Source organism: Melozone crissalis, unplaced genomic scaffold (assembly GCF_028551555.1).
Source record: "Melozone crissalis strain CALT ecotype California unplaced genomic scaffold, PUWL_Pcris_2 ptg000026l_1, whole genome shotgun sequence".
Taxonomy (NCBI): Eukaryota; Metazoa; Chordata; class Aves; order Passeriformes; family Passerellidae; genus Melozone; species Melozone crissalis.
This window is the reverse complement of record NW_026535804.1, coordinates 8,263,485-8,289,582: the sequence shown is the minus strand read 5'-3', so window position 1 is coordinate 8,289,582 and position 26,098 is coordinate 8,263,485. Positions and strand designations below refer to the sequence as shown.

Genomic DNA, 26,098 nt, shown 5'->3' with positions numbered 1-26,098 from the left:
GCTTTTTGCTTCTGCTCATTCGTTAGTTTAGCTAAGCAGTTCAAATTTTCCCTGGACTGTTTCTCCTTTCCCTTTTTTGGAACCACTCGAGCCTGCTCTGGGCTGGGCCCTGGGAACACCGAGAGTTTGCACCTTGTGGCTGCAGCAGCTGCCCCAGCACAGGAGGGACTGAGAACAGAGCAACCACCCCCAGAGAGACTTTCTGAATTTGTCATCTTTTTCAGAGCGGTGAAAAGATGACAGATCATCAGTATTTTTCAAGCAAGAATAAGGAATACGTGTATTTCTTATGGTCTTCCAGTCACATTCTTTGTTACCTGCACTGTCCCCTGTTACCCAAATAGTGCTGTACTGATATTGAGTGTACAGTTCAAATGAGATTAAAGCATTTTGTTGCACAAAGGTAAAGCAGTGGGATTTTATCTGCTTCCCAGCTACGAAGAGTTTTTGAGACACAGATTTATCCTCCTTTGGCAGTTCCATAATATCTCTCCTTAGTTCATTAAAAAGTAACAAGACTAATTAAGCATTACTTTGAAAATTCATCATCTGCTAGGGGGAGAAATGTTTCCAAATACCATGGAATTACTCAGTTTTCCATATTAGAAACATGACAGTGCCTGACAGAAAGAAGAGTTTTCAGCTCTTTTGACTGCTATAGCTGTAACCACACTGTAGCTGTTGGCATTATTTACCATTGTTTACCACAAGCTAACACTTCATTCACAAGAGTAGTTCTTCATAAGTACAGCAGAGACACCAAAACATTAGATTTGAGGCCCTATTGCCTGTAAATGAGCTTTTTATGAATAAGGATTACTTGCAAGAGCAGAAGGTGGCCAAGGAGATCACTAAATAAAAACACAGACTCAACCCCAAAAAGGAATGTATTGTAATGAGAACAGGAGAAAAGTAAACAGGGCAAACATTTGGAGCTGGAGGAGAGTGGTAACAGAGAATAAACTGCACCTTCCACATCCTCAGTATTGTAGAAAGAATCAGTTTTGCCTGTTGCTGGGGGCAAAGTGGGAATATTGCTCCATTAGCACTATCCCATTGCCTCATGCCTTGTCCCTCCCAGAATTCCTCCAGATTTAATCCCTCTCCTCACCTTTTTAGAAACAGGGGAAAGGATGGCTGCAAACAGCTACTTTCAGCAGCTTTCTGATGGCACAGATTTTCTCTTAATCAGGAGGATTCCCCTGATCACTTCTCAGATTACTTTAAACAGACCTGGCACTGTGTGATTCCACTTGCATCACATAAATTTGTCTAGTAAATTTAAGAATTTGGTGCTGTATTATGAAAATATGTGAAGCATCAAAATGAAATCCTGAAATGACTTACAGGTATAGAAGACAATAAAAATTCACCTTGTCAAGTTCACAAATGCTACATTAGTCTATGTAACATAGCAAAATGAACAGAAAATAAGTTGCAGATGTTGAAAATGGGATCTCTAAGAGGATATTCTTTGACAAGCAGTAAGGGAATTAGAATAACAAATATGAGTTTAAGGTAGTTGCGTTTCAAGCCTTCATAGTTTTGGTGAAAGGAAAAATCTACAAACTGACCTTGGGGCTGGAGTACTGGGACAGGTAATGGATCTGAGGTATAATGATCACAAAATGTTTTTTTACTGATTTTTACCCATTACCAAGACCCCTGGAATCAAGCATCCATGTTAAGAAACTATAGGAAATAGAAGTGTGGGAGAGGACAATGTGGAAAAAGTGGGATGATGCTGGATTATCATCCTGGCTGATAATGTGTCATACCCATTCTCTAGTCAATACATCTTAATGACAAGAGGCACACTTCACAGTGCAAACAGTCTTCCCACACCCAAACTGGAAAACTGGACTAAGTCCCAGCTCTTGCTCTATTTGTGTGTTTTGGTTTTCCCCTGAAAACAGGTTCATGGAATAGAAACCGAGTAGGAGAGTGGAGAAGTGTGGCTGGACCTTTATATTAGGAGTTATTCCTAGATCCTTCAGTTCAGGTGTAGCTTTTGATAATGCATCACAGGTCACCAGCACTAAAAAAATGCATGCATGCCTTATGTCTGATAAAATATTTAATACGACTGTACTAGAAATCCTAATTATGTGTGGAGAGTTAAAGAGAACCATCCAGATTGGACAGCGACAATTAACCAGCTGTGATGGGGAACAAAGGGAAAATAGCCTGGACTAAGGAGGAAACAGCAAAGGCATTTACATAATTTACATGCATCCTGACCATTTGTAAATCAGGACTGGGAAATACCAAGGCTATTAGCCCCACGCAGGGTCACCAGGCATTTGTGTTTCTATCCAACACTTGATTCTGAAGCAATAAACACAGGTGTGGGTAGGAATGAAAGTCATCCAGAACTCAAGGAACTCCAGATGTCATAAAAATAAAAGAAAGCAACCTTATATTTACGAGATTAAAAGCTCCCCTTCAAATTGTAACCACTCAGACACAGTATATAATTTATTTTGGTTATATCTGAAAGGACTGTGTATTGATACTGAGCATTTCCTGAGAAGGTTTTTTAAAAAATGGTCTCTTGGCTGCCTGATTACTTCCCATTGAGACAATTCAAAAAACATAGTTAGTAATGGCACACCAAACTCTGTCTGAAAGAGTAATCAGAGTGGAACCATTTACCCACCCCTTATTAAGAATATTTCTTACCTCTCATTGACTGTCCAACATTTGATTTAAAGCAGGACTTTTTCCCCAATTTGATTGGCAATTGATAAGATCAAGAAAGACATTTTTAGTCTTTTTTACCCCTATGGAAAATTTCTTTCTTTGTATTACCTTCAAATACAGGCTCATATTCCTTTCATCAATTCATAATTCGAATAATGCACCCTTTCTTCTTTATAGGCTTACACTGCAACAATGCACATTAGTTAGAGATGTCAATGTATGCTTTATTACAAAAGTCAAACTAAGCTTTATCCATAATTTTCTAAATCTCATTAAAGCGCTTTTCATATTGCAGATAGGATAAAGTAGCACTCTATAACTGGTGCAGGGAATCTACTGTCATCCTCTGTTCCAGCAGATGACAAAGGAATGCCTTGGGGGTGAGCCTGCTCACATGCAGATAAGGTGCCCTGCAATGAATCACTGTCCTCTGCAAGGGACTGCCTTGTTAATAAAAGGTCAGGGATCACAGCATCACTATTTTTCCAGCAGAAGGAGAAACAGAGACTGCATTTTCTTTATCCTTTTTTTTTTTTTTTTTTCCCTTTCCTCCTCACTGAAGTGCTCTCCAGCATCCATTCGTGCTCCCACTGTCTCTGGTTTTGAGACAGCACCATTGTGTGATGCATTTCTAACTAGCCAGGGCTGCTACAGAGCTGGGGACTGCACATATCTCAGACTGCTTTGCAGGATGTGATTCAGCTCTACTTTCCTTGTTAAAAACACACATTTCTCAGTAACACAAAGCCTCCATTTTTAAAATTAGGCTTACAACAAAAGCTATGCCTTGGAATAATTTCTAATCAAGGATAATCTTCTAGGACTGTCTGTTAAGGCACTATGATTATTCTTGACTAATTCCATAACATTTTTTGAATGAAAACATAATAATAAAGCTTTCTCTATGTAAATTACCAATTTATATCTGGCAGTCAAGGTGAAGTTTCAATTTGAAACTTTCTTAGCCACAGGCTGTAATTCAGCAAAGAATATCATGATCAAGTGCTTTGCAGCATCAGCTTTTTGGTGGGTGCATCTTGGCTCCATAGTAATTTCACAACCTAAAATTCCATAAACACCAATCACAGCGAGTTAATTCTTCTCATTTAAGTTTGCATTTTGCCAGAAGTCTGCCCAAACACCCTGATATGTTGTTATCACAATAATTTATGTAGTGAAATTTGCTGTTAAAAACTCCAGAGCAGCCATTCACATATTTAGACTGAAAAGATAGTGCTGATATAAAAGCTTCAGGAAATATTTCCCAACAACATCATATACAGTTGGTAATCCTGTTTAAAATTATCAAACGCACTCTAGGGAGCCTGCTTGTAGAATGAAGCAATCCAAAACATGTAGACAATCAGGTTCCAGATATAATCCTGTTTATTGCATTTTGCAGCAATTCTTTTTCAGAGTGATCCAAAAGCAGCAGGGCTGCAAAAGCCAACAGGATAAAGAGGAAATCTTCCCTGAGAAACTTTCTTGACTGACAGATAGGAGCAAAGGGGAGCTGGGATTCCAAAGGAAGCATCTGGTCACTGCTAAATGGATTTTATCAAGAGTGGAGGATTAGATTTCATTAACCTATACAGATTCACTGGGTACAATCCACCTGAGCAGAGCAGTACATTTTGCATTGTAGCAGACTTGCAAGGCTGTTGAAGTGTTGTGTGGGTCTTGTACTGATATGAAATTCCAGGAAGAAAGGGAAATAATAAAGGAAATCTTGAAAGGCAGTTTCCCTCACCCGCTTTTCAATTTTCTTGTTAGAAACTTACATTACAGCCCCAGCTCATCTGACCTCATCCTTCCCCTAGAGAAATCTCACGATTTTAAAAGGATGTTTCTCGGCTAGCTATTTATTATGTAAGTAGAGAACACACTCCACATGGTATTTCATGCCTTCTGATACCTAAGAACTGCCCCAGTATGCCAGCCCTGCAGTCTAGAGAGGAATGGCAGAGGGAATCTCTCATTAAACCTCCTTTGGTCTCAGCACAATTGTTGGATTAATCACTTGGAATGGCAGCTGTGGAGCCCATGCCAGACAAGAAGGCTTAACACGTTTTTGGGGACTGTGTTGGTCCTTTCTTTGCTCAGCTCCCTCCAGCATCTTGGGACATTCCCCTGAATTGTTCTGCACCAGGTAGGACAGCACAGTCTGACTCTCACTCGCAGTCATAGCTGAACAAAAAGTGGTGCAAAATTTTAACAGAACAACTTGGCAGCATTTCCAACACTCTTCTGTGGATGATCAAATCTGTGGGAAGGGGAAAGGTATACAGTGAAGTCCTGTGAAATTCCCCTATACACAAAATGTTGACTCTGAACTACATGTATTTCCCACAGAGGGAGGGAGATACCCCTGCTACTTTCCCTACTTTTAATTTTAGAATGTATTGGAAATTCAGAGGAACATGCAATCTACACCACACTGAACTCAATTCCCATTTATACAATGCTCCATTTAATGCACCAATCTGTCAGCTCAGAGGACCTCTGCAGCAGGAGTAATTACAGATATGCACACTTCATGGCCCTATAATTCCAACAAAGTGGATAAAGAACCTCTGATGCAGAAGTTAATCAGGCCTACTTATTTTTTTATACAGTGACTTTAATATGGTTGTGTTTTCTCTTCAATTCTGTCTATATATTTCAGTCCGCTCTTGTGCTTTTGCATGGTATTGCTTGATACTATAGTGAGCATTCCTGGAGCACTGCATGTTTAATAAAATATCAGAATGCTACAGGTGAAGAGTAAGCTTTTAGTTCAAGTCACATCCTGAGTGACAGGGGAATGCAAGCCCATGTGTTTTGAACTTGGGCCGTTTTCATTTTTTCAGATATATTTGCAGTTCTGCTCTGACTCCAGGTCTGCAATCAGCATTTCACTCATCAACAGCAGCTCCACATTCACAGGAGCTGAGCTTAATTCAGCTCCTGTGACATCTCAAACTTTTGAACCAATTTGATTCTTCTTTCTGGCAATATTCTTTGGTCTTTTTTTTTTTTTCCCCCAGGTCCAGTAGCTAGTAAAACAAAGGAAAAAAGTTACTTTCTCCCTTTTAATAATCTTTCTACCATAACCAATTACAGGGATCATCATTGTACTTAATAGGAAAATTTCTGGACTTCTTTTGGCATTTTTTCCACCATACTGCATTTTGGAAAGTTCCCTAAAACTGTAAGATAAAATGCAGATATGCTGGGACAGGGTGTAGCTAATCATACCAAGGGACTGAGATACCAAGGGACACATTCTAGGCAACCATCTCGGTAAAGCTCAAACTGTCCTTGGGGTTTTAGGAGGCAAAGTGGTGAGGACCTACTAAACAAAAAGAAGAATAATTAAAAAAAAAATATCCAGATTTATCTCTGTTAAAGCAAACATAAGTTCTATACATAGTACATATATTTTATAAGTATATCTTAGGCAGACAAAAATACACTCTTCCATGCACATTTCATGCTCCCACATCTAGACATTCTCAGTGCAGAAAAATCGGCCTTGAGTGGAGATATTTCAACAGGTTTGAGCTCCCAGTCATTCCTTCTCCAGCTGATAAGAACTGATAGGAATTTGCAAGGCATTATCATGTTAATTCCAGAATGTCCTTTTGCACTTAGGAAGTATCTCATCCTGAACATGTTCCTAGTCCAGGTGCTCTCCTGTGCTGTACTACTGTGGACATGACCAGCCAGCACAAGACAGGACTCAGACCAAAAGATCTGGTACATGTTTGAACTCTTTATAACTAATTTAGCAACAAAAATATGTTATCAATTGCCTTGCAGAAGGCTGTCTAATAGGATGATTTCACTGTTTGCTGGACCATGCATGACACATTTAATAGAGACGAAAAGAAGACAGGAGTGTTCAACAAGAACCAGAGGATTTGGATGCATGAATCACACTGAAAATAGTTGCTCTTATGGTTACTAAATCCTCTACTGCCTTTTTTTTTGTCTCCAAACAGACTAAATATAGAATTGTTTCACTTACTGGAGCACTATTAATACATATGGCTGGAATAACAAGACCTGCCTCCTTGCCCTGTTCTTCCAGTTGTCCCCTTTACCAATTCCTGTCACTAGAGCTCAGTTAAATTGTTACAGAGCCTTCCCCACAATACTGCAATTTCAAAGTAATTCCCAACTACATCTATAAATTATGAAGCGCTCCACTTGCTCCTGGATCTCTGGGGGAAAGTAACCAGTGAGTTTATGTAAGAATGCCTTGCACAGGGGAAAACAACTGAAACAAATGGGTGTAACTTAAAGTTGTTGGTCAATTCCTGTTTGGTTTATGTGTCTGAACTGTTCAGCTCAGACAGGACAGCAGCTGCAGGCAGAATTTTCAAGGAGAATGCTCTGCCTGACATCTTAAAGATATCCTTCCTAATCTCGACTTTTACTTTTGCATTGACATTGATATTGATGAAGTGACTTGTCCAGAGGTGGAGGTTCTAAAATGGATGATTTCTGTGTAACATGCCAGAAATACAGAATATATTCTTTTTGGTGTTTCACAGAGCAATACTGCCACAGAAATACACATTATGAAGCTGTTTTCTTCATGGTGGCAAGTAGTGTTTTAGGAGGAGAGGAAGAAATCCACACAATGGCAAGACCATAATACCAAGGAATTATTAATGAGGATCAAGGGAGAAACAGATGACAAAGACTGGGAAATAAATGCAAAGATGGATTTATTGCAGTGCTAACAGATTGAATGAAATGTGGTGGAAAATACAATAAATTGGGAAAGAAATATTGAACTTCCAGATGCTCAGATAGATATGACTAATATTTATAAATTGGGAATGTATGTAATTCTAGTCAGCTGACAGAAGATAAAATCCTAGAAAATACAAGGCCTTTAGTAACCTTTTGACCAGTTAGCAGGCCACTTATACCTGAGTTCTTTTGACTTGATCTGTGCTAACTCACAGACTGATGTGACTTAGAATTTCACTTTATTTTACTTTTTCCTAGTGGCATTTTACATTTTTTGTACAAAAGAGGCAAAAGATTGAAATGTGCTTTCACTATATGAATACAGAAATTTTAATAAACTCATTTATAAATGATTGTGTGCAATGCTACTGTACAGTGCATAAAGAAATCTAATTAACCATAGTGAGTCTAGCAGCACTTACACTGTCAGTCAACAGAGCTGTAATACATGATGAAGTTATTATGCATCCTATTTGCTCTATACACAAATTAACATTTTGGATGGTTGCTACCATGATCCTTTTACAGGCTGAACTTCACATAAAGTAAAACACATACCAAATGGAATTAAATCTAATTGAATAATGTAATCCTAGCTTCAGTCCATTTCTCCCCAATCAAAGGCATAATAGCATTTGTAATACTAATTATTAATGACTTACAACTTGACAAACAGGTTTTTAATAGTTGAGTTAGAATACCCACCAGCCTGCAATTTTAAAATTGTCTTTTATTTACTAGGATTACAGATTTTAATAAGTGATGAATATCTAATGCACTTAGTAATATTTGGCAAAAGATGGTTCCTGTATCCTGCACCTGCAGCTCAATTGAAAAATTATTATTATGATTCTATTTAATAGCAGGGCACTTAAATAGTACAAACATCTCTAACCCCAAATAAAAGTCCAACAGCTCTGCAGAAAAACCTACGCAAATTTATGTGAGCAAACCATACAAGAACAACAGATTGGCGGCTCTTGGTTTTGGTAAAGGTGAGTGTATAAGAGATGACTGACATGAAGAAGTAATAACAAAGTTCATAGACAGTGTGGATAGATCGTTTTAAAAACTCCAAAATACTGCCTCTCTCCTCTCCAGCCCATGGGATTTACCTGATGTCCATAAAAGCAGGCAGCACGTTCTCCCTGTCCCGCAGTGAGGGATTGGCCGTGTGTGGCAGGGATTGGCAGTGCCAGAAGAGAGAAACCCTCAGGCATCCCAACCTTGGCACCTCCAGCTCTCCAGAAATGGCCTGACTGCAATCACCACCATCCTGTCTCCATGAGGGACCCCACTAACGGCTCAAAATCTGTCTTGACATACCTGGTGTTCTCAGTTGTGTCATTTTCATCTCTTTTCCTCTTAGTGGGGTGTCCTAAACTGACCCAAGACACAATCAAATCATCTGCTAAAGTATTTCACTGAATGAAGACTTCTACTGGGGCCAAATTAGTCCATGTATCTCCAACGTTTAGTTTAGTTTACCACTTCTATTATTTTAATGAAGAGGAAAAAAAATCGTATTGATAGTGGAGCCCTGGAAGAAGTTAAAGATAGAATCTAAAATGTTAGGCTTTGTGCTTTCCCAGACCAACTGCACCTGCGTAAGCAGTATGATAAATTATATAATTGTTAGATGTGATGATTGTTTAGTAATTAAATATAATTATTATATAACCATAAGAAGAATAATGAGAAACTATGCTGGAAATTCAGAGAGGCGCTAAATTTATGTATACAATAGAACAATATAAGTTTAATAATTAACATGAAAGTTATGTAACGATAGGGTATAAAAACATGATCATTTCAGATGTATGGTCGGAATCAGATTTGGGTAATGCCCCGATTCCCAGAGCTCTTTAATAAAAAACACCGTATATAATCCCTCCATGATTATGTGTTTTTGAACGCTAACAATATTATTGCTAATAAATCGATTTACAATGTTATGCAGGTTAGTTCCAAACATTTTCCAAGTATTTTTTTTTCCTTGATGCAGATTATAACTGAAATTCTACCCTGTGTATCCAGCTAACTCATGTTGCATGAGGTTTTTTTGTTTCAGTGATTAACAGTACAAGGAGAGAAAGAAAATTGTGGGGCACGAAATAACTTGTTCATGAAGGAGTTAAAAGTCTTTATCAAAAGAAGCACTTTGAAAACACAGGAAATTCTGATTCATCACTTTGCTGTGGGCTTATGTGACATTTACAACAAGCATGTATATTTTGAGATAGTTGACAATGACATCTTTATGTTTTTGTTATCAAAGCTTCCATCTTACAATCCCCTTTGGTCCTGAGTATTGTTAAAAATGTGCCAGGGTTATGGCTGTTCATACCTTTCCACTTCTAAGTGGTACAATGATCAGAGAAGAGCAAAGTTTTATGATCCCTTCAAGGTATTTGAAAATGACATTAAATGATGTTTATAAAGATTTCTAAAAGTCAGAAGAGTCTTCTTTTCTTTTTGTGGGCTTGTTCTCATCCTTTTGAATTGCGATAGATGTCAATTCCTCCAGTCTCCTTCTAGAAAAATACAAAGCATAACTTTCACATGTCCCATAAATCCACTGGCAGCACCTGCAGAGCAGTCATCATGGACTTCCTTCAAATAACAGCTTTTCTTAGGGCTCACATGGTATTTATCACCAGAGCTTACTGCGAGCATTTTCTGCTGGTTTTTTTACATCTTTGTGAGGAGTAGCAGCATTTTACAGAGGAAAAGTGAGGGAGATGAAGCCGATTTAGAAGCAGGCATCAGCACAAGCAATTCATCCCAGAACCTGGAAGATTTAGAGGAAGGAGTTAGGAGGGAAATGTTTTCTTCTGCAAATGAACACAAAAGTTCAGTTCACACAGGAGCTGTGCAAGTGCCAGCTGCAGCTATTCCAGGTATTGCCTATAAACTGCAGTTGTGCTGTATGAGACACTGCACCTCTCCAGGACTGAAATAAACCCCCAAAACCTGAGTGCATAGTCTCTTTTAAGCACATTAATAATTCCATTTGCTCAATTACTTTTGTGATGAGAATTATCCAGCCGAATTGAGACTTAATTTCAATGGAGATGTGCCAAAAATCAAAGGGTGAGTATCCCACTCACTTTAATGGGGAGGAGCTCAGGCCCATATTTGCTGCTTTACAGACATTTGCAACATGTGAGAAGTTGCATGGAACAACATTTAATGTTGAGCATGTTAATCTCTGGTTTTGCAGTACTCAACTGATTTTGCTTAAAAAAATTATACTGGAGATGTAAGGTATTTTCTTACAGAGTAAAAATCTGTCTAAAGACAACCTTGACTACAAAATGTTAAAAAATCTAGAGAGACAAGAAGGATGCTAGCTACTAAGCATGCTTCTCTTCCTTCTTAATTGCTATTCATAACTGCAGAAAAAGACAATGTATTTGCCAGAAAAAAACAAAATGCATTAATACAGAAAAACAGCAACAAGAAACAGGCAACAATTTCAACAAGATTGTGTCTCATTTTCCACGCAGGCACAAACCAAACCCTCCACACAGAGAGAAGCCAAGGAATGTGACTTTTTTTCCCTAAATGTTCCTCCTTTAGGTTCTAGAACAAAGCTCAGGAGAGAGCAACTTCTACTGAGTTCATGCACCTCGCCCTGGGCAGTCACACAGGAATCAATGTGTGCTCAGAGTTTACCTTTTTCCTGACAAACATCCTGATGGCAAATCTTAGCACAATGGGAAAAGTGGCAAAATACCTCTTATCTCATGTTCTAGTGGAACATAAGTATTCAACTCAGTCCACCTCAAAAGCAACATCTACTTAAAATTTCCAGCATAGCTACCTTGACTCTCACATCCAGAATATTACTATGATTTTGCAATCACCATTTCTAAGAAATATTAAACAGGCACCAGGTGACAATTGGCTGTCAAAGTCTGTAATGTGGAACCAGTGAGATCCATTTCAGAAAATGTTTCAAGATGCGTGTTCTTTACTTTTATAGTGAGATGACAAAGAATTCTCAATATCAGAAAATACATATTGCTTTTGATCTTTTAATTAATTCAAGTTTGCAAGAGATAAGGAGGAAGGCACAGAAACAGAAAGGAAAAAGTTCTTTTTTCTGCTTTGTAGCTAGTGCAGGTGGTTGTAGAAATAGTCTCCCTCACACCAACAGAAGTTGCCTGAATGTGGCAGAAATGATCTTGCACAGGTTCTGGGGCAAGGTGCAGCTACAAGCAGTGTGGGAAACCACCTGTGACTGTTGATAAAAGAAAGGATCATAGAATAGGCACCAATAGAGGCCAAATAGCCCTGTTTGCCTTAATGGCCCTGCTGAAACGCTGGGAGTTTGGCAAAACTTCCACCTGCCCATAATCTCTGATGAGAGTCAGCCAAAAGCTGGATGGCGAGAATGTCCCTTCTCATCATCCACCTCTCTTGGAGAATACTGCAGTCAGTTACTACAAAAAACAACTCAATCCCCAAACCCTATTTTTTCATCTTTTGAATTATTTTTAACAGGCAACTTTCCTAATCGACTCCCCAGCTGTGGGAAATGTGAAATATGATATGAAATGTGAATACTACAATGACTGTAACCACTGTACCACCTGAAGTCAATTTCATCTGGTGACTTTGACACGAGCAAAAAAAAAAAAATTAGTTTTCCCACTATATGTGCCTACTCAGAAAACCCCAAATCTGTGGGTGCTACACTGAAAAGAATCCTAAGAAAGCTACTGGGGTTTGCTGAGGAACTGCAGGATAATATGACATTTTAAACACTTTTGTGACTGACTTCTCACAGAAAAACTAAATCACGGCATTTTAGATATGGCTTTTTGAATTTGAAGAATGTCATTTCACAAATACTTGATGTCTTAGCACTGTTTGCTGGAGTTCATACATGAGAAAGGGGAGTTGGACTGAAAATGAGCCTTTATGATAATGAATAGACTGACTCAAAGGAAAAACACATTGATTGACCTCATAGTTAAGTGTCAGTCATCTACCTTCTTCCTTTGTTGGGGGGGCTTTTAATTTAAAATAAATTGCATCATTATCTCTACCAGCAAAATGGAAATTCCATCTCAGTTCTGATAAGGACTATCAATACGAGAAAATAATTACTTTAATGCTTACTGAACAGATGGGTTCTTAGGGGGCTGTATTTTTATAATGATATGTTAAATTTTTTATCAGTTTTCCTAGTGAGATCAGCATTATTTATAAGCACTGAAGACATCAGCAAATACAATCATGGCAGTAACGAAATGTGGAACAGGAACACCAGAAATGATGCGGCAACATCACCACTGAGTACAGCCACATTCTCAGCAATTCACCAGCGGCTTTTCAATGGTGACTTCCTTAACCTCTGAACTAAGAAGCTCTGTTTACTGAGCTAAAAAGGTGTTTCTATGTAAATCTGGCCTGAAGAAACTTGGGTGTCCAGCTTGTAACTAATACATTGAATATTTCTAAGCTGCCAGAAGTCTCAGCCGAAAATCTGAGACAGCAAAATCCTCACAACTGACCTACATAAACATGCTTCAGAGACCTGCCTGAATCCACTTTGCAGTCATTTTAACTTCCATACATGAGTAGTCAGTCCAATGACTCCAGTACAGCTTAAAAGTTGCCAAGATTAAGTTTAAGAAGTTTAGTCAACTGTATAAATAGGAATGGAATTCAAATAAGGGCGGTAAATATCAAACCCCTTCATTTTAGTGAGCTACAGGAGCTTTGAATGGAAACACCTACAATAAAAAAAATGGGCGGTGCAGGCAAAATTTTCGTCTGTTTTGAATGACCCTACAATGTACACAGCAGAGTGATGTTCTGCTTCTGTCTCAAACACACCCTACTATATTAAACCATTTCCCTTGGGATCAAACAGACTATGCCAAATTCTGCAGTGAAAGCCTGATCCAAGCATCATCTCAGTCTGCAGAAATATTCCAATTGATTTCAGTGGGCTTTGGAACAGGCCCATATTGGCATCTATTCAACTTTATTGAACTAAGTTTTCCTGGGGAGCTGCAGGAGCCAATATGGTCATAATGACTTCAAAACTAATCATGAAGGCCACTGCCAGTCAAATCACATCACAGAGAGGAAATGACAGCAGAATTAATTAATTATTATTTATCTAGATTTAAAAAAACATCCAGTTTCCAAATTCACTACTGTGTTTTTCAGGTGAAGGAAACTTCCAAGTTACCTTTGATCTTTCACAGATTTTTCAGTCTGAGTCATGAACTACTTATTTATCACAGGTGACTGAAATAATTATAATGTTTGCATGAGGATGATAAGCTTACTAAAAACATGCACAAAATTTAATATATTTGGGAATTTTGCCTATCTGCTAGCAGCCAACATCAACTACCTATTTTTCTGCCATTAAACTCATATTAAAGTCTGATTGATTGTCAGCAGGAATTAAACATGAGCTTGCCCTTAGGATTTGGCATTCTCTCATCACCAATTCAGTTCTTTGCTGACCTAGTGGTCAACACACCCTTTTACAACAGGTCATCTCACTTGCTTGTGACATTTATTTCCCCACAGGTGATGCCATAATTTCAAGGAAACTAGTTTTGGAACAAGGATGACTGTGTAAATATAAAAGACAAGGTCTCTCTGGGGGTTTATTATGTTCTAGATTGAGATGTTATTGTAACAAATTATTTGAGAAAATCCAAAAGAGAATTCACAGGCAAATCCATGGAAAACATTAATCTGTTTGAGTAAAGGAGTTTAGTAAACATCAGTGGAAATCTTTACTGAGCATTTCCTAGGTGTGCTTACATACATCTAGACTAGAGATAGATAATGCTCCTCATACCTTCTATAATCCCAGAAGAGGAGATATTAATCTCGTTTTAAATAAGGCCTAAAGAAGAGAATTGCATAGAATACTTAAGTATTAAAATGAAACTCAGCATTCTGCAAACCTGTCAGGGAAAGGATTCCTCCTGCTGTACAGACCCATCAATATATATGAGAATTCTTGTCCATAAACCTTGAATGACAATGACTCATGTCCAGCCTCACTGTTCTCAGTGGGCAGATAATAGCAATTAATTTGATAGAATCCTGAATCTCTTTGTAAGCCATAAGAAGAGATGGAGTAAACATCAGCAGACACTGCTGCAGTGCAAAGAGCACTCGCACTACCCTGGAAACCAGCAAAATAAACACAACCATCACACTGACTATTGGGTGCCTGCAGTCTAATTCTTCCCTTCAAAACAGTGATGATTTTGTCCCATCCATCTGCTCTGAAGCACTCAAGGATTTCTTGATCTGCCACATTTAAATACCATCAGGTATATTTGAAACCTGGGAGTTCCACACATTTCTCAGAGACTATGGGAATAACGTAGCCCCGTAGTTTCTTCTCTTCAAGATGGTTTCCTTCCCCATTCAGAGATCCAGGCATCCTCCTTTTGCTAGAACCCGCACAAAGGTGCATTTTACAAGTATACCCTTGTTTGCCCCAAGTATGGCCAGGTTTGAGAACTGTTTACAAACCAATCTGTTCCCAACCTATTCTGCATGCATCCCCCCCTGGAGGGTTTGTAATATGACCTCCGCACACCTGCCAGGAGCTGGGAGATCAGTTTGCTACCCAGAGCATCTTTCTCCCTCCCACTTTCCTCTGATCATCGAAGGCATCCGCAGTGGAAGCGGTCGCACCTACTCACTCACACCTGCCCTGAGCCCCCGTCCCCTCCCTTCTTCCACGGCAGCCCGAGCCATCCCGGCGGGCGGCGCGGCCCGGGGCAGCCCCCGGCCCCTGCCTCTGCCAGCGCCGCCTTGCTGTGCCCAGTTTCCCCATCCGCAGCCAGGAAACCAGGCTTTCCCCGCGCCAGGTGCGCCTCTTTTTTATTTTTTTTTTTTTTTTTTTTTTTCCAGGAGAGCAAAATCAAACCGGCCGCACATTTAAACACAAGCGAGCAACACCCTCTGGAATGCAGCAGACAGCCCGGCGAGCCCGTGGCAGGCAGGTCGGTCGGTCGGGCGTGCCCCTCCGTGTGGCCCCGCTCCGGCCGGCCCGGTCCCGGCGCAGAGCGGCCCCGCCGCCGCCGCCCGCGCAAGCGCCGCCCCCGCGGCGGAGCGCGCCCCCAGCCCGCGCCCGTGCGCGCCGCCGCCCCAGCCCCGCCGTGCCCGCCGCTGCCGCCCGCGGCCCCCGCAGCGCCGGCTGCAGCCCGGGGACATGGCGGAGTAGCTGTGGTCCGCGGAGCAGGGGGAGCTCCGAGCAGCTATGGTACCTCCCGACAGCTGAGGTGGAGGTAGGCGGTGGCAGCCGACGGCTCGCGGCTTGACCTCGATTTGTGTTTGGAACTGCAGGCTGGAGCGGCACGTCCGGTGAGCTGGGAGAGATAATAACCTGGAGGATATCTGGGGGTAAGTAAGTGAGCGGTTGCCCCAAAACTGGAGCTCCTTTTTCTTTTTTTTTTTTTTTTTTTTTTGTGGCCGGGGGAGGGAGGGGAGGCTCTGCAGAACTGATGTACCCGGGGAATGCTATCAGATATGCACTGCAGCGCAGGCACTTCGCTAACTCTCGCTTAGAGCCTCCCGGCGCCCTTCCGCCACCAACCTGACAGAAGTTTGGGTCTGAATGTCTTTTCCTTCTTGTTTAAATAAGTTTTAAAATACTGGCGTCCTCAGCCAAGCCGGGCGATGCGCACAAGCCGCGCTTGATGCGGACTCCGCGCTTGGTGCCGTTCGCATTGGGGCACGCACGCACACACACACACACACACACACACACACACAGCCCTCCTCCGCTGCCATCCAGCCCCGTTCTCACTCGCGGGGGGCTGCGGGGGTGCATCCCGGGGCAGGGCGCTCGGTGCGCGGGGCAAGCCCGACCCCTGCAGTCGCTCGGCGGAGCCGCCGCGGCGCGCCGGGATTGCGGCGGGGCCGGAGCCGGGGCTGCGCGCTCCGAGCGCGGCGCGGATGGTGGGGCTTGCCGCCGGTATTAATCTCTTTCCGCTCATTCTGTAGCAGCAGCAGCAGCAGCAACAGGAGGGGAATCCCCCCCTCCCTCCGCCGCTTCCTTGCCCGGCATGCCGGCACTGCCCCGCTGAGACGTGCGGAGTTTTGGGGTTAATTTGCGCCTGGCCGCCCCTGGAATAGAGAGACTCTCCGGATATCGGATCGGTCGGGGTTTGTTGTCTATGTCGTGTTGGGAAATCTGGTGGAATTTTTTCTCGCTCGAGGAGGAAGAGCCCGGTGTTGGCAGTTGGCTTCGTGATCTTTTTTGGAGGGCGAAGAAAGGGAAGGGATCTCGCTTGAGCCGTGCGGAGAGAGAGCTCGGACATGTGTTGTCAGCACATCTGGGGAATACAGTCTGCAAGTCCGAAAGGAAATTTGCTGGGATCGTTCAAACTGCGATATTGATCTTTGTTATTTTTTTTCGCCGAGGGATGCACTTGGCATGAGAATCGGAGGATGGAAATTGTTTGGGAGGTGCTTTTTCTTCTGCAAGCGAATTTCATCGTCTGCATTTCAGGTATGCGGCAAGCACAGAAAGGGCAAGGGAGCGGGGGGGAGATACCGTACAGGGTTCCCAAGTGTCCCCTTATTAAGGGGCAAGAGGAACAGTTAAACCCAGGTCAAAACTGTAGTTGAAAAATCCATGGATGATGTAGTGTGAGTGGGTTGTGACAGAAATCGACTCTCATCACTTCCCTCTCCCACATAATTCCAATACGTGTGTCTTAATTACCATTCATTGGTTGCAGTAGACAATACGGTGTACTGATAAAGAAGATGCTTATAATTCCAGTGTACCTGATCGTGGTAATTATTTGCAGCATTGCCGTGATCCCAGAATTTCATATCTCTTGAAGTTCTTAAGCTTGGCTGATGTGCAGATCCTGAAGGGCTTGTGGCTTGTTGATGGAGTTGTCAAGTTCTGGTGCCACGATTCAGGGTCTGCAAAGGGTAACAGTAAAGTGTCTCTGCTTTTAAAATGAGCTTTACTGTGTCTGTGCTGTGAATTTTTTTTTATTAAAAAAAAAAAAAGCCCCATTCAGGGATCCTCTGTGGCTGGCTGGGATTTACAGCTTTATTTTAAGCTTGCAAAGATTGCTCTCCCTTCAATATGTAGAAGGTAAGGTCATTTCAGTTGTCACCAGAGCTTGTGCAATTAATGAATAGGCATGGCTAGTTGTCTAGCATAAAGGATTTGAACAGTTTATTCTTGGGGAAAACACTCTCTTTGACTGCAAAAGCCCTTGTTAATTTGTCGTGTCGGTCATGCTGGAATAATTACATTGCGGGAGGCAGGGGTGGTGAGGTGGCCAGTTTTCTAGTTCGGGACACTTCGGGGAGCCCCCCCATGGGTGTGCAGGCTGCCTGCATCTCCCACTGCCCCACTTGCCACAGGCTGCCTCTGCCCTCCAGCCATTGCATAAGTCCAGAAATGGGAACACAAGCAGCACAAGCAAGACGCTGCTGCAAGCAGCACAAGCAAGACGCTGCCGGAGGGAGATCCGGGGTGCTGGTGGCCATCTCAGTGTTCAGCCTGGATGTCCGTGAGGAGAGGCAGCTCCAAAGCTCTCCTGGGAGCATGCAGAGATTGGCCTGGGCTGTGTCCCAACCGCAGCCCCCTGGCAGCAGCTCCCAGTTTATCCACCACCCCTCGAGCCCCCGGGCTGGGCACACATCAACGCTGGGGGCTCAGCATCCCTGTTAATTTGTCCAGCCTGCACCTGCCCCAAAGCTCCTTTATTCCTGAGCAAATAACATCGCTGTCAGCCCACAGTGTGCGTCAGCCTTCCTCTTATCCCTGCAGACTGGCACCATCTGCCACTAGGCATGCGGGTGACACTGCCAGCACCCCAGGCTGACCTTCCACGGGATGCCATTGGTGCCACCGGAAAAATTCTCTCTCTCGCTTGTTAGAACGGCAAAACCTGCTGCCTCTCGTCGCTGAAATCTCACACTTATCTCTTTAGCTCGGTGGGATGTGCCACCTGTCCAGTGCTCCTCAGATCAGGTACTTTTTAAAGTACCACAGTGGGAATAGCAAACTGCAGCTCAGTGCTCTCTTGGCCATTGTGACAGTAATATCCTGAGACAGAAAGAAGCTGTCCCATTCTGTGCGACTGCTTGTGCCATGCATTTCGCTGTCAGCGTTCCTTGAGCTCCCGCCCTCCTTCCCTGTTCAGGCAGGGGAGCCCGGGCTTCTGAAGCAGTGGCATCAGTCCTGCAGGGGCTCCCATCGCTCTCCATCTCCCTCTAGCACTAATACCTGATACTGTACACACTCACACCGTGTTTGCTTGCTTTTCCTCTTTTTTCTTCCTTTTTCTCTTTTTTCTTCCTTTTTTTTTTTTTTTTGTTTTGGAGGGAATAAAGGGAATGAGTGAATGATGGGATGCTAATTTTGACCACACAGAGGATGTATACATGCTTCAGTCTTGTTTTCTTTTTTTCTTTTTTCCTGGGGATTTTGGGTTTTTTTTTCAGGATTCCTCGCTATCTGTCGTCTTAGTAAAAAGGATTAAGATCTGTAGATATCTGAGTTGCACTAATGCTCTGTATGTTGCCTCTGCCATCCTTTTTACACTGGGTTTTGTAGCAAATTATCTAGCCGGAATGTCTGGATAACAGTGCGAGTAAGAGATGTCATGAAGCCTGTTAAGGGATTGCCTCAACACAGGATTGCCGATTGTATTTTAGCGCTTCAGCACTGGTCATTTATTCAACGTGTTACTTTAAAAACCCACTAGTTGAGCACTAGTGCTGCAAATTACTGAATTACTGGAATGTGAATTAAGGAGTGTGGCAGTATTTTCTTTTTTTTTTTTTTTTTTTTCCTTTCTTATTCATTCAGTTGTTTCAGCAGTGAAGACTCGAGACAGGTCTGCTGTACGTGGATCTTTCCTGAGCATTAGCAAGTGCTTGATTCAGTGTCTGTTTAAACCTGTGATCTTCCTCCTGCTAATTCCAGTGGTTATTTGGATTAGGGCCTATTAGGGGTTGCTCTTCAAGGGGATAATGTCATTCACTGAATTGAGCACTGTTAAATTCTTTAATCATTATTAATAAAACTTATTCAACACAGGCTCAGTGTTATGTCTTTTGCTGTGTATTTATATAACATTTAAGTATAAATTATGCTGAATGTAGCACTTGTGCTGTGTCTCTTATTTAAAATAAGTAATGATGAAGGTATACAGTTGACTCTTGGGTGTCTTACATTCATAAATTATTGGAGACTTAGTATATGGAAAGTAATGTAATCTCTTAAAAAGAGGTGTATATATATTTTCAAAATATTTTATACTAAATTTTTTTATGAGTCAGTTACTTGTGCATATCAGAGATTGATTGTTTTGGAAGAAATTATACTGAGGTTTAGAAATTTTATTTTTTTTTATTACTGGCTCTTCCATGTGTTTGGGAAATAATTTATCTGTGAACTTTGGGAACAATATTTTTATTTTCTTGGCATACCGAATTAAGGTGTTTGCTACTTGGAATTGCTTGTTTGAAAAGAGAATCTAGTTTCCTTGTGCAGATGCAAATGTGAAATACAAACAGGCTGGAGGACCACAAAAACCATTTCTGTCCTTTAGACAGAAATGAAAGCCCTTGCTTTCCTTCAAAGTCATATTTAGTCCTTTCAATTGTAGTTTCTGGGAAAAATAGTCATTATTTTTATTATGACTTTTGAGGTTTTCTCCTTTTAATGATATTGTTCAGCATAGAGGGAGCACAGAGCAAAGGTAGTGAGGATGTCCTGTGGACAGAACGCTGGAATCAGCCCTGACTAGATGTTGTTCCTTTGAAGATGCAGATACTGCTGGCACAGGAATGACACTGTTTACACACAAAGAAGGTAGGAGTTGTATGATGTCCAGAATTTCCTTCCTGAGTAATAATACCACCAAATATGAACTAGCATCAATGTTCTCAGGCGGCTGTCACCTTTGCTTACACAATAATTTGTATGAGCAAATATAAGGAAGGTTTTTTGTGAATTTCAATACTAGTAATCAATTTAAAGAAAAAAAGGCTAGGAAGTTGTTTTCAAAACTTTGCAGGATTCTTGGTTAAATAAGAAAATGAAGTTGTGTGAAGTTGTTAAGAAGATTTCCATGTGCATTTTCTGTTAATACATCAACCAAATTATTTCTAAAACCTACATGGTCAACATATTTGTGCCTTCCTATGAATTGATATACTACCTCTTCTTGGTTTGGCTTCTGGGAACTAATATGGATGAAAGCTGTCTTGTTATTTGGAGGTATTTTCATCCTTTGCCATGCTGTCAAGGCACATGGGGCCAAATCCCTTCTATGATGCACCTTCTGTGGCCTATTGGGCAATGTACAAGAGCCATAAATCCTGTATGGTAAACAACTGAGATGGTGTAAAAAAACCTTCATCTATCCAGGAATTCCAGTATGTATTGAGCATCTGGTATGGCATCTCCTGGCACTGAGGACTGGAGGTGGATTTGGAGCACGTTCACACGTCATTTTGGTCTTGGAGCTTCTGCAGTCTCTGAGCTCTTATTATCTGGCATAACACAGAGATGCCCTGTATGAACTCTAAATTATGCCAGGGCTGGAATTACCTGTGGAATCATGGTCTGTAAAGTCTGATAACTCGTCTTCTCATAGCATTACACAACCTGAGATAATTCAGACAGAAGTATTCTTGTAGACCAGAAGAATATCAAAGCTCTAATGTCCAACATTAGAACAGTGAATGGTTCATTATGTTAGGACAAAAATGTTGAAACAGTGTTAGTTATCCTCAACTAGTGTCACAGAAATAGCTTCTTCTATCACTTTTTAAAGAAAGATATGTAATATCCTAGGGGAGAGAATATAGCACATACATGTAATTATACACACACACATATAAAAGTGGGCACTAGGCATAAAGGAAGGTGTAACATGTGGAGGGTTTCTGGTAACTAAGAACTTTACCCATTACAGTATTTTTTTCCTGCTTTAATACCATCTCCAGAGCCTCATGTCTATGGGCAAACCTCATGTCTGCCTGGAGTTTGTTGATGTTACTGAAAATCCACATGGGTTCAGTCTGTCTGCTCACATTCACAGAATGGAGGGACCATAGGTTGGATCTGGACACTCTCAGTTCCTCAGCTCTGGAATGCTTTCTCACTTTAGTGATTTTTTTTTCCACTTTCTCAAAAGGTGTGAAGACGTTTCTGCTTGAAAATTCGATGGAAATAGCCTTTGTAGTCTTCTGTAAATGTCTGCTTTTACCTTTTTTTTGTGCATATCTTGTATTTTTTATATTTTTTTTTATTGTTAGTTTTACAACTAGAGCATGACCAGATAGGCACTAAAGTGCTGGAACAACACACATATTTTTAGCTTATGTTAAAGTAGTAGAAGGGAATGTTTCTGAATAGTTTTTGTGCATATTAGGCTGAGCTATTTTCCATCCAATAAACTGGTGGAAAGAAACTGGTTATTGCTGCTGTTCTTTTCCAAATCTCAGTGATGTAGATACCCAGTTTTCACACCTCTTCACTTTGTTGTATTGCCTCACTGCAATCCAATTGAACTAGATACCAAGTCTCCAAGATAAAATTATTAAAATAAGGAATCAAACCCCACTCAAATTAAGTGCTCTCAGTTTAAGGGTGCTCTTTAAAATGCAGCTGAGGCTATCAAGAAGTTTTGCCCTGGACATTTTTGGAAAGTTCTCAGTTTTTAATTCTACAACAGCTAGATTTTAAACATAGCAAGGATTGAAATGGGTTTCCATTTGCATTTTGAATATTCCTTGCATAAGAATGAACAAGGAATTCCTGCTCTTTCTAAAAGATTGGGTTTTTTCTTTGTTGTTATTGGTCAAAGTATCACTTTTTTACTTGGTTGAAAGGTGGTAATTCAGCTGAGGAGAGAGTTGCTGTTTTCATCATTGCTGATTGTTTGTGACTAAACTTAACATGGCAAAAACTGAAGAGGATGATTGGCTCATCTGGGCTGTTAACAGAGAACTGTATAAAACTCTTCCATCACTATCTCATTACCAGCTCAAGCAGCAGACAAAACTAGATGACAGTCAGTTATGGGCAGTACTGAAATACTGGCATAAGTGTTATTTTTCTCCTGTCTTGTTTTTATCTTTTCTGCTGCACACCATGTTGGGAGGAATAGGAAATAGGGATCAAATTGTAATTGCCTGGTTTAGAGGCAACACTGTACAATGGGACTGCATTTCCATTGTAATGCAATCAGAAAGTACAGTTAGCAAAAAAAAAATGCACTACGGTAAATGAATTGAAACATTATTTGTAAATAGATAGGAAATAATTTTTTTCAAAGGATAATAATCTGGCATTTGAGAGAGGGGAGGCTTTACAGCCAAACCTATTTACAGTTGAATTCAAAGTTCTAGAGTATTTTATTGTTGGTTTTAACCATTGATAGTTTAAAAGTTGCCAAGGGTCTTTTATTGGAATTTCTTGGAGGTAACATAGCAAGCTATTATTGTCATGAAAATAGAGGGCTGAAATATGGTAGTGCCTTTTTGGTGATGTAGTGCCACATTCATGCACATGGATGTTGATAAGTGCAAACTTGCAATTTGCCAATATGGCAGAATTTATCATGTGGTGCTTAGCAGGTGACAGTTGAGGTAAAGGTAACCTATATTTACATCCACCCTAATAGTCCTTGCAACTCCCAAAAATGTTATAAAGGGCTTCAGTGCTACTGAGATTTGGGCCTTAAAAATTGCAAAAATTGAACTGTGAACAGTGAGAAAAGCTTTAGATGGCAGGTGTCTGTCCTCCTGTAGACTTCTAGGTAAAGCCTTTCAGATCACAGCCCTAAAATATTAATTTACTTTTACTCATCTTGGAAAATGGAAGTTGATCAGTTTCCACATACACTGCATTCTGAAATCAGTGGTCAGAACTAAAGAAATACTTTCCTTGTCAGATGTATGTTTCCCGATGGAAACATTTCTGTTTTGAATTCATGAATCTGTAACATTTGTATTTCTGTAGTAAAAACAGCATTGAATTTAAATGCCCCACAGTTTTTAACTTTTCTGATATTGTTGCCAGAAAAATACCACAGCAGCTGTAAGTCACAAATAACTAATTAGGATGTGCTTTTTAGAAAAATACTAAAATAAGCATAGAGTCTTTTTCTCTCCCTTTATCATTAGTCCTTAATTTGGTCAAGCTTTAAGTATGGAATGGAAAGAATCGTGCACTGAGTCAACCAAAGCAGCAGCTCCTATGCATGGAGGAGGCAGCTAAGCAACGTTACCCTTTTTTTTCCCCCCTCTAAATGTGTTGACATCTCTATGTTTTGGAAATAGCATTTGAGTAGATGAATTTAGAGGGAAACGTGGTTTCTGAAAAATCATCCTCTTGTCATTTTTGTGGGTTGTTTCCAATTTGAGTTCCTTCCTGCTGTTAACTACCATACAGCCCTGTTCTGCTTCAGGAATAATCCTAAGAGGATTTTTTGCTTTGCCAGCAGGACTCCTATGGATTATTAATGCTAAAAGAAAAAGATGATGAGTGCCAGTGAAGGGTCTTTTGTACGTGTGACCATGGAAAACAAGTGTTTGGAGTGATGTTGAAGTGGCTGTGTCCTCCAGCAAACCCTACCATTCCCAGTAGGATGGTGTTTGGGTACATCAGAGAGCAGGTCAGGAAGGGTTCCTGCTGCCACAGCTGAAGTTTGTTTGGCAATTTGACATTCTTGGGCTGCTAGAAAAAGCATTAACTTTCATTTGGGCATCATGGCAGAGAAAAGAAACTTCGGGAATAGAGTGGTGGTGAAAATTTATACCTGCTGCTAAAAGAGGATCACAGTACTTCAGTAGTTCCTGGGAGTGAAATTTTATGCAGAACGAGCTCTTTGTTTCTACATCAGTGGAATGCCACATGCTTTGGAGTTGAGGCTCCTGCTTCCCACGTGGGAAGTGGCAGTTATGGAAGGGAAAGGTGTTTGAGTGACCTTATGATTGTCCCCACTGCTGGAAAGAAAAAGAGTTTAACTGACCTTATGCTGGTCTTAATGCTACTTCTGTGTTGTGTATAAACACTTACTGACAGGAGAGTTCTCTGAATGGGACTGCTTGTCTTGGTTTTTCTAAGAGTGAAAGGTATGAATAAAAGAGGTTTGCATTACATTTCAGTTTAAAACAATTTTAAAAGAGTTTTGGTGTCAGAACTTGGAGCTGTTTGCAGGGAATACACAGTTCAGGGTCACATAAGGGCCCTAGTGTGTCCCCTCATGGGCTGGATCCTCCTTCTGTCTTTGCCTTTCCCTGACAAGGTGGTTTTTATCCTCATCACGCATGCACTGAAGTTATTGTGAGATACAGTTATGGCATACACAAGAATTAAATAAATTAGAATAAAAGTGCTTTCCAGGAGTTAGCATGATATTAAGGAAAAATTTAGATCCATACAAGGTTCCTTCATAAATGTGTGTTATTTAAATTCTGTTTAAATTACTGAGATTCGCTCCGTTGGTCTTTTCTGGCTCTGTTTGGGCTGTGAGTAACGAGTGGGTTCCTCCAAGTGCAGCACTTTGCTGCCTCGTGTTTCACATCCCCTCAGTGTGGGTGTAGGTGACAACACACAGTAAAGGGCACCAGCAATTTTGGTCCTAAATTTTCTCTCTGAAATTAGGTCTCAGCAGCCCAACAGGTTCCTTTCTGTACTGCTGGAATTCTTGGATACGTGAATTTGTTTTGAGGGTGAAACTTCACCCCAGGTGAAGGCATTTTGCCTATCATGTCTAACTCCTCCCATTTTTTTATTTTGTGTTATAATCACCTGGATTCAACATATGTGGTGTTTTTGGATTTTTTTTTTTCACATTCATATTTATAAGCATTATCTTATTGTCATACTGTTTTTTGTACCTGCTAGAAAACAAAATAATCCATAAGGACTCCACAGTGTCCTTTTGCTTGCCCAGACAATCCTGAGGGTACTGTGTGGCAGTAATTCCAACTGGAATTTCAAGTTATCTGCATAATTTTTTATCTTCAGTAGCCCCCCCCCCCCAGCACTCTCTTCTCTCTTCAAATTGTTAACAATTCATCTTTGCCAGTCTGTAATTGTGCCTTTGCTCTAGAGTCATAGGTATTTAGCACACAGGATGAAAAATACAGTAATAAATAATATGATTTATTTTATTAGGTAGCATAAGTATAAAAGCTAAAAACTGAGTCATCCTCTTTACATTCTATTCTGATACATAACAGCCAGATTCAGCAAAATGAAAAAATTAAAAGATATGCTTAAGTGTTCTGCTAAATCTGAGTCTTAACATGTAATTGTGTAAGACAAGTTAGATTAAGGATGTGCTGAAGTGCTTTGCTGAAGCAAGGAGTAGCAGTGGTGTCATACATGAATAATACAAAATCTTAGGAAAAGCCTAGCTAAGATGAGCAGAAATTTTCATAATCTCTCTTTAAATTATACAGTTGTATAGAAAATAGGCTTTTATCTGCATAAAATAGTCTCAGTTTTTTATGTGGTAAAGCAAAGATGCAGGCTTTTCTAGGGTGATGAACGCAGCAATCAGAATTCATATAAACTGGATTTTATTTTGTTAATTCTCAGTGTATGGATATCCTGAAAGAAAGAGACACCATCTTCCACAATAGTAAACAC

At 40.7% G+C, this 26,098-nt stretch overlaps 1 protein-coding gene across 1 annotated transcript in view; it reads left to right on the top strand.

The window, feature by feature from the left end:
* The first annotated feature begins 15,606 nt into the window (after window positions 1-15,606).
* CA10 (carbonic anhydrase 10) overlaps window positions 15,607-26,098 on the top strand; it is a 153,384-nt gene continuing 142,892 nt past the window's right edge. The window contains exons 1-2 of the mRNA XM_054278701.1: window positions 15,607-15,849; window positions 16,453-16,960. Of these exons, the coding sequence (XP_054134676.1) occupies window positions 16,900-16,960 (61 nt within the window). The 5' untranslated portion in view covers window positions 15,607-15,849; window positions 16,453-16,899. The remainder of the gene's footprint in view (window positions 15,850-16,452; window positions 16,961-26,098) is intronic.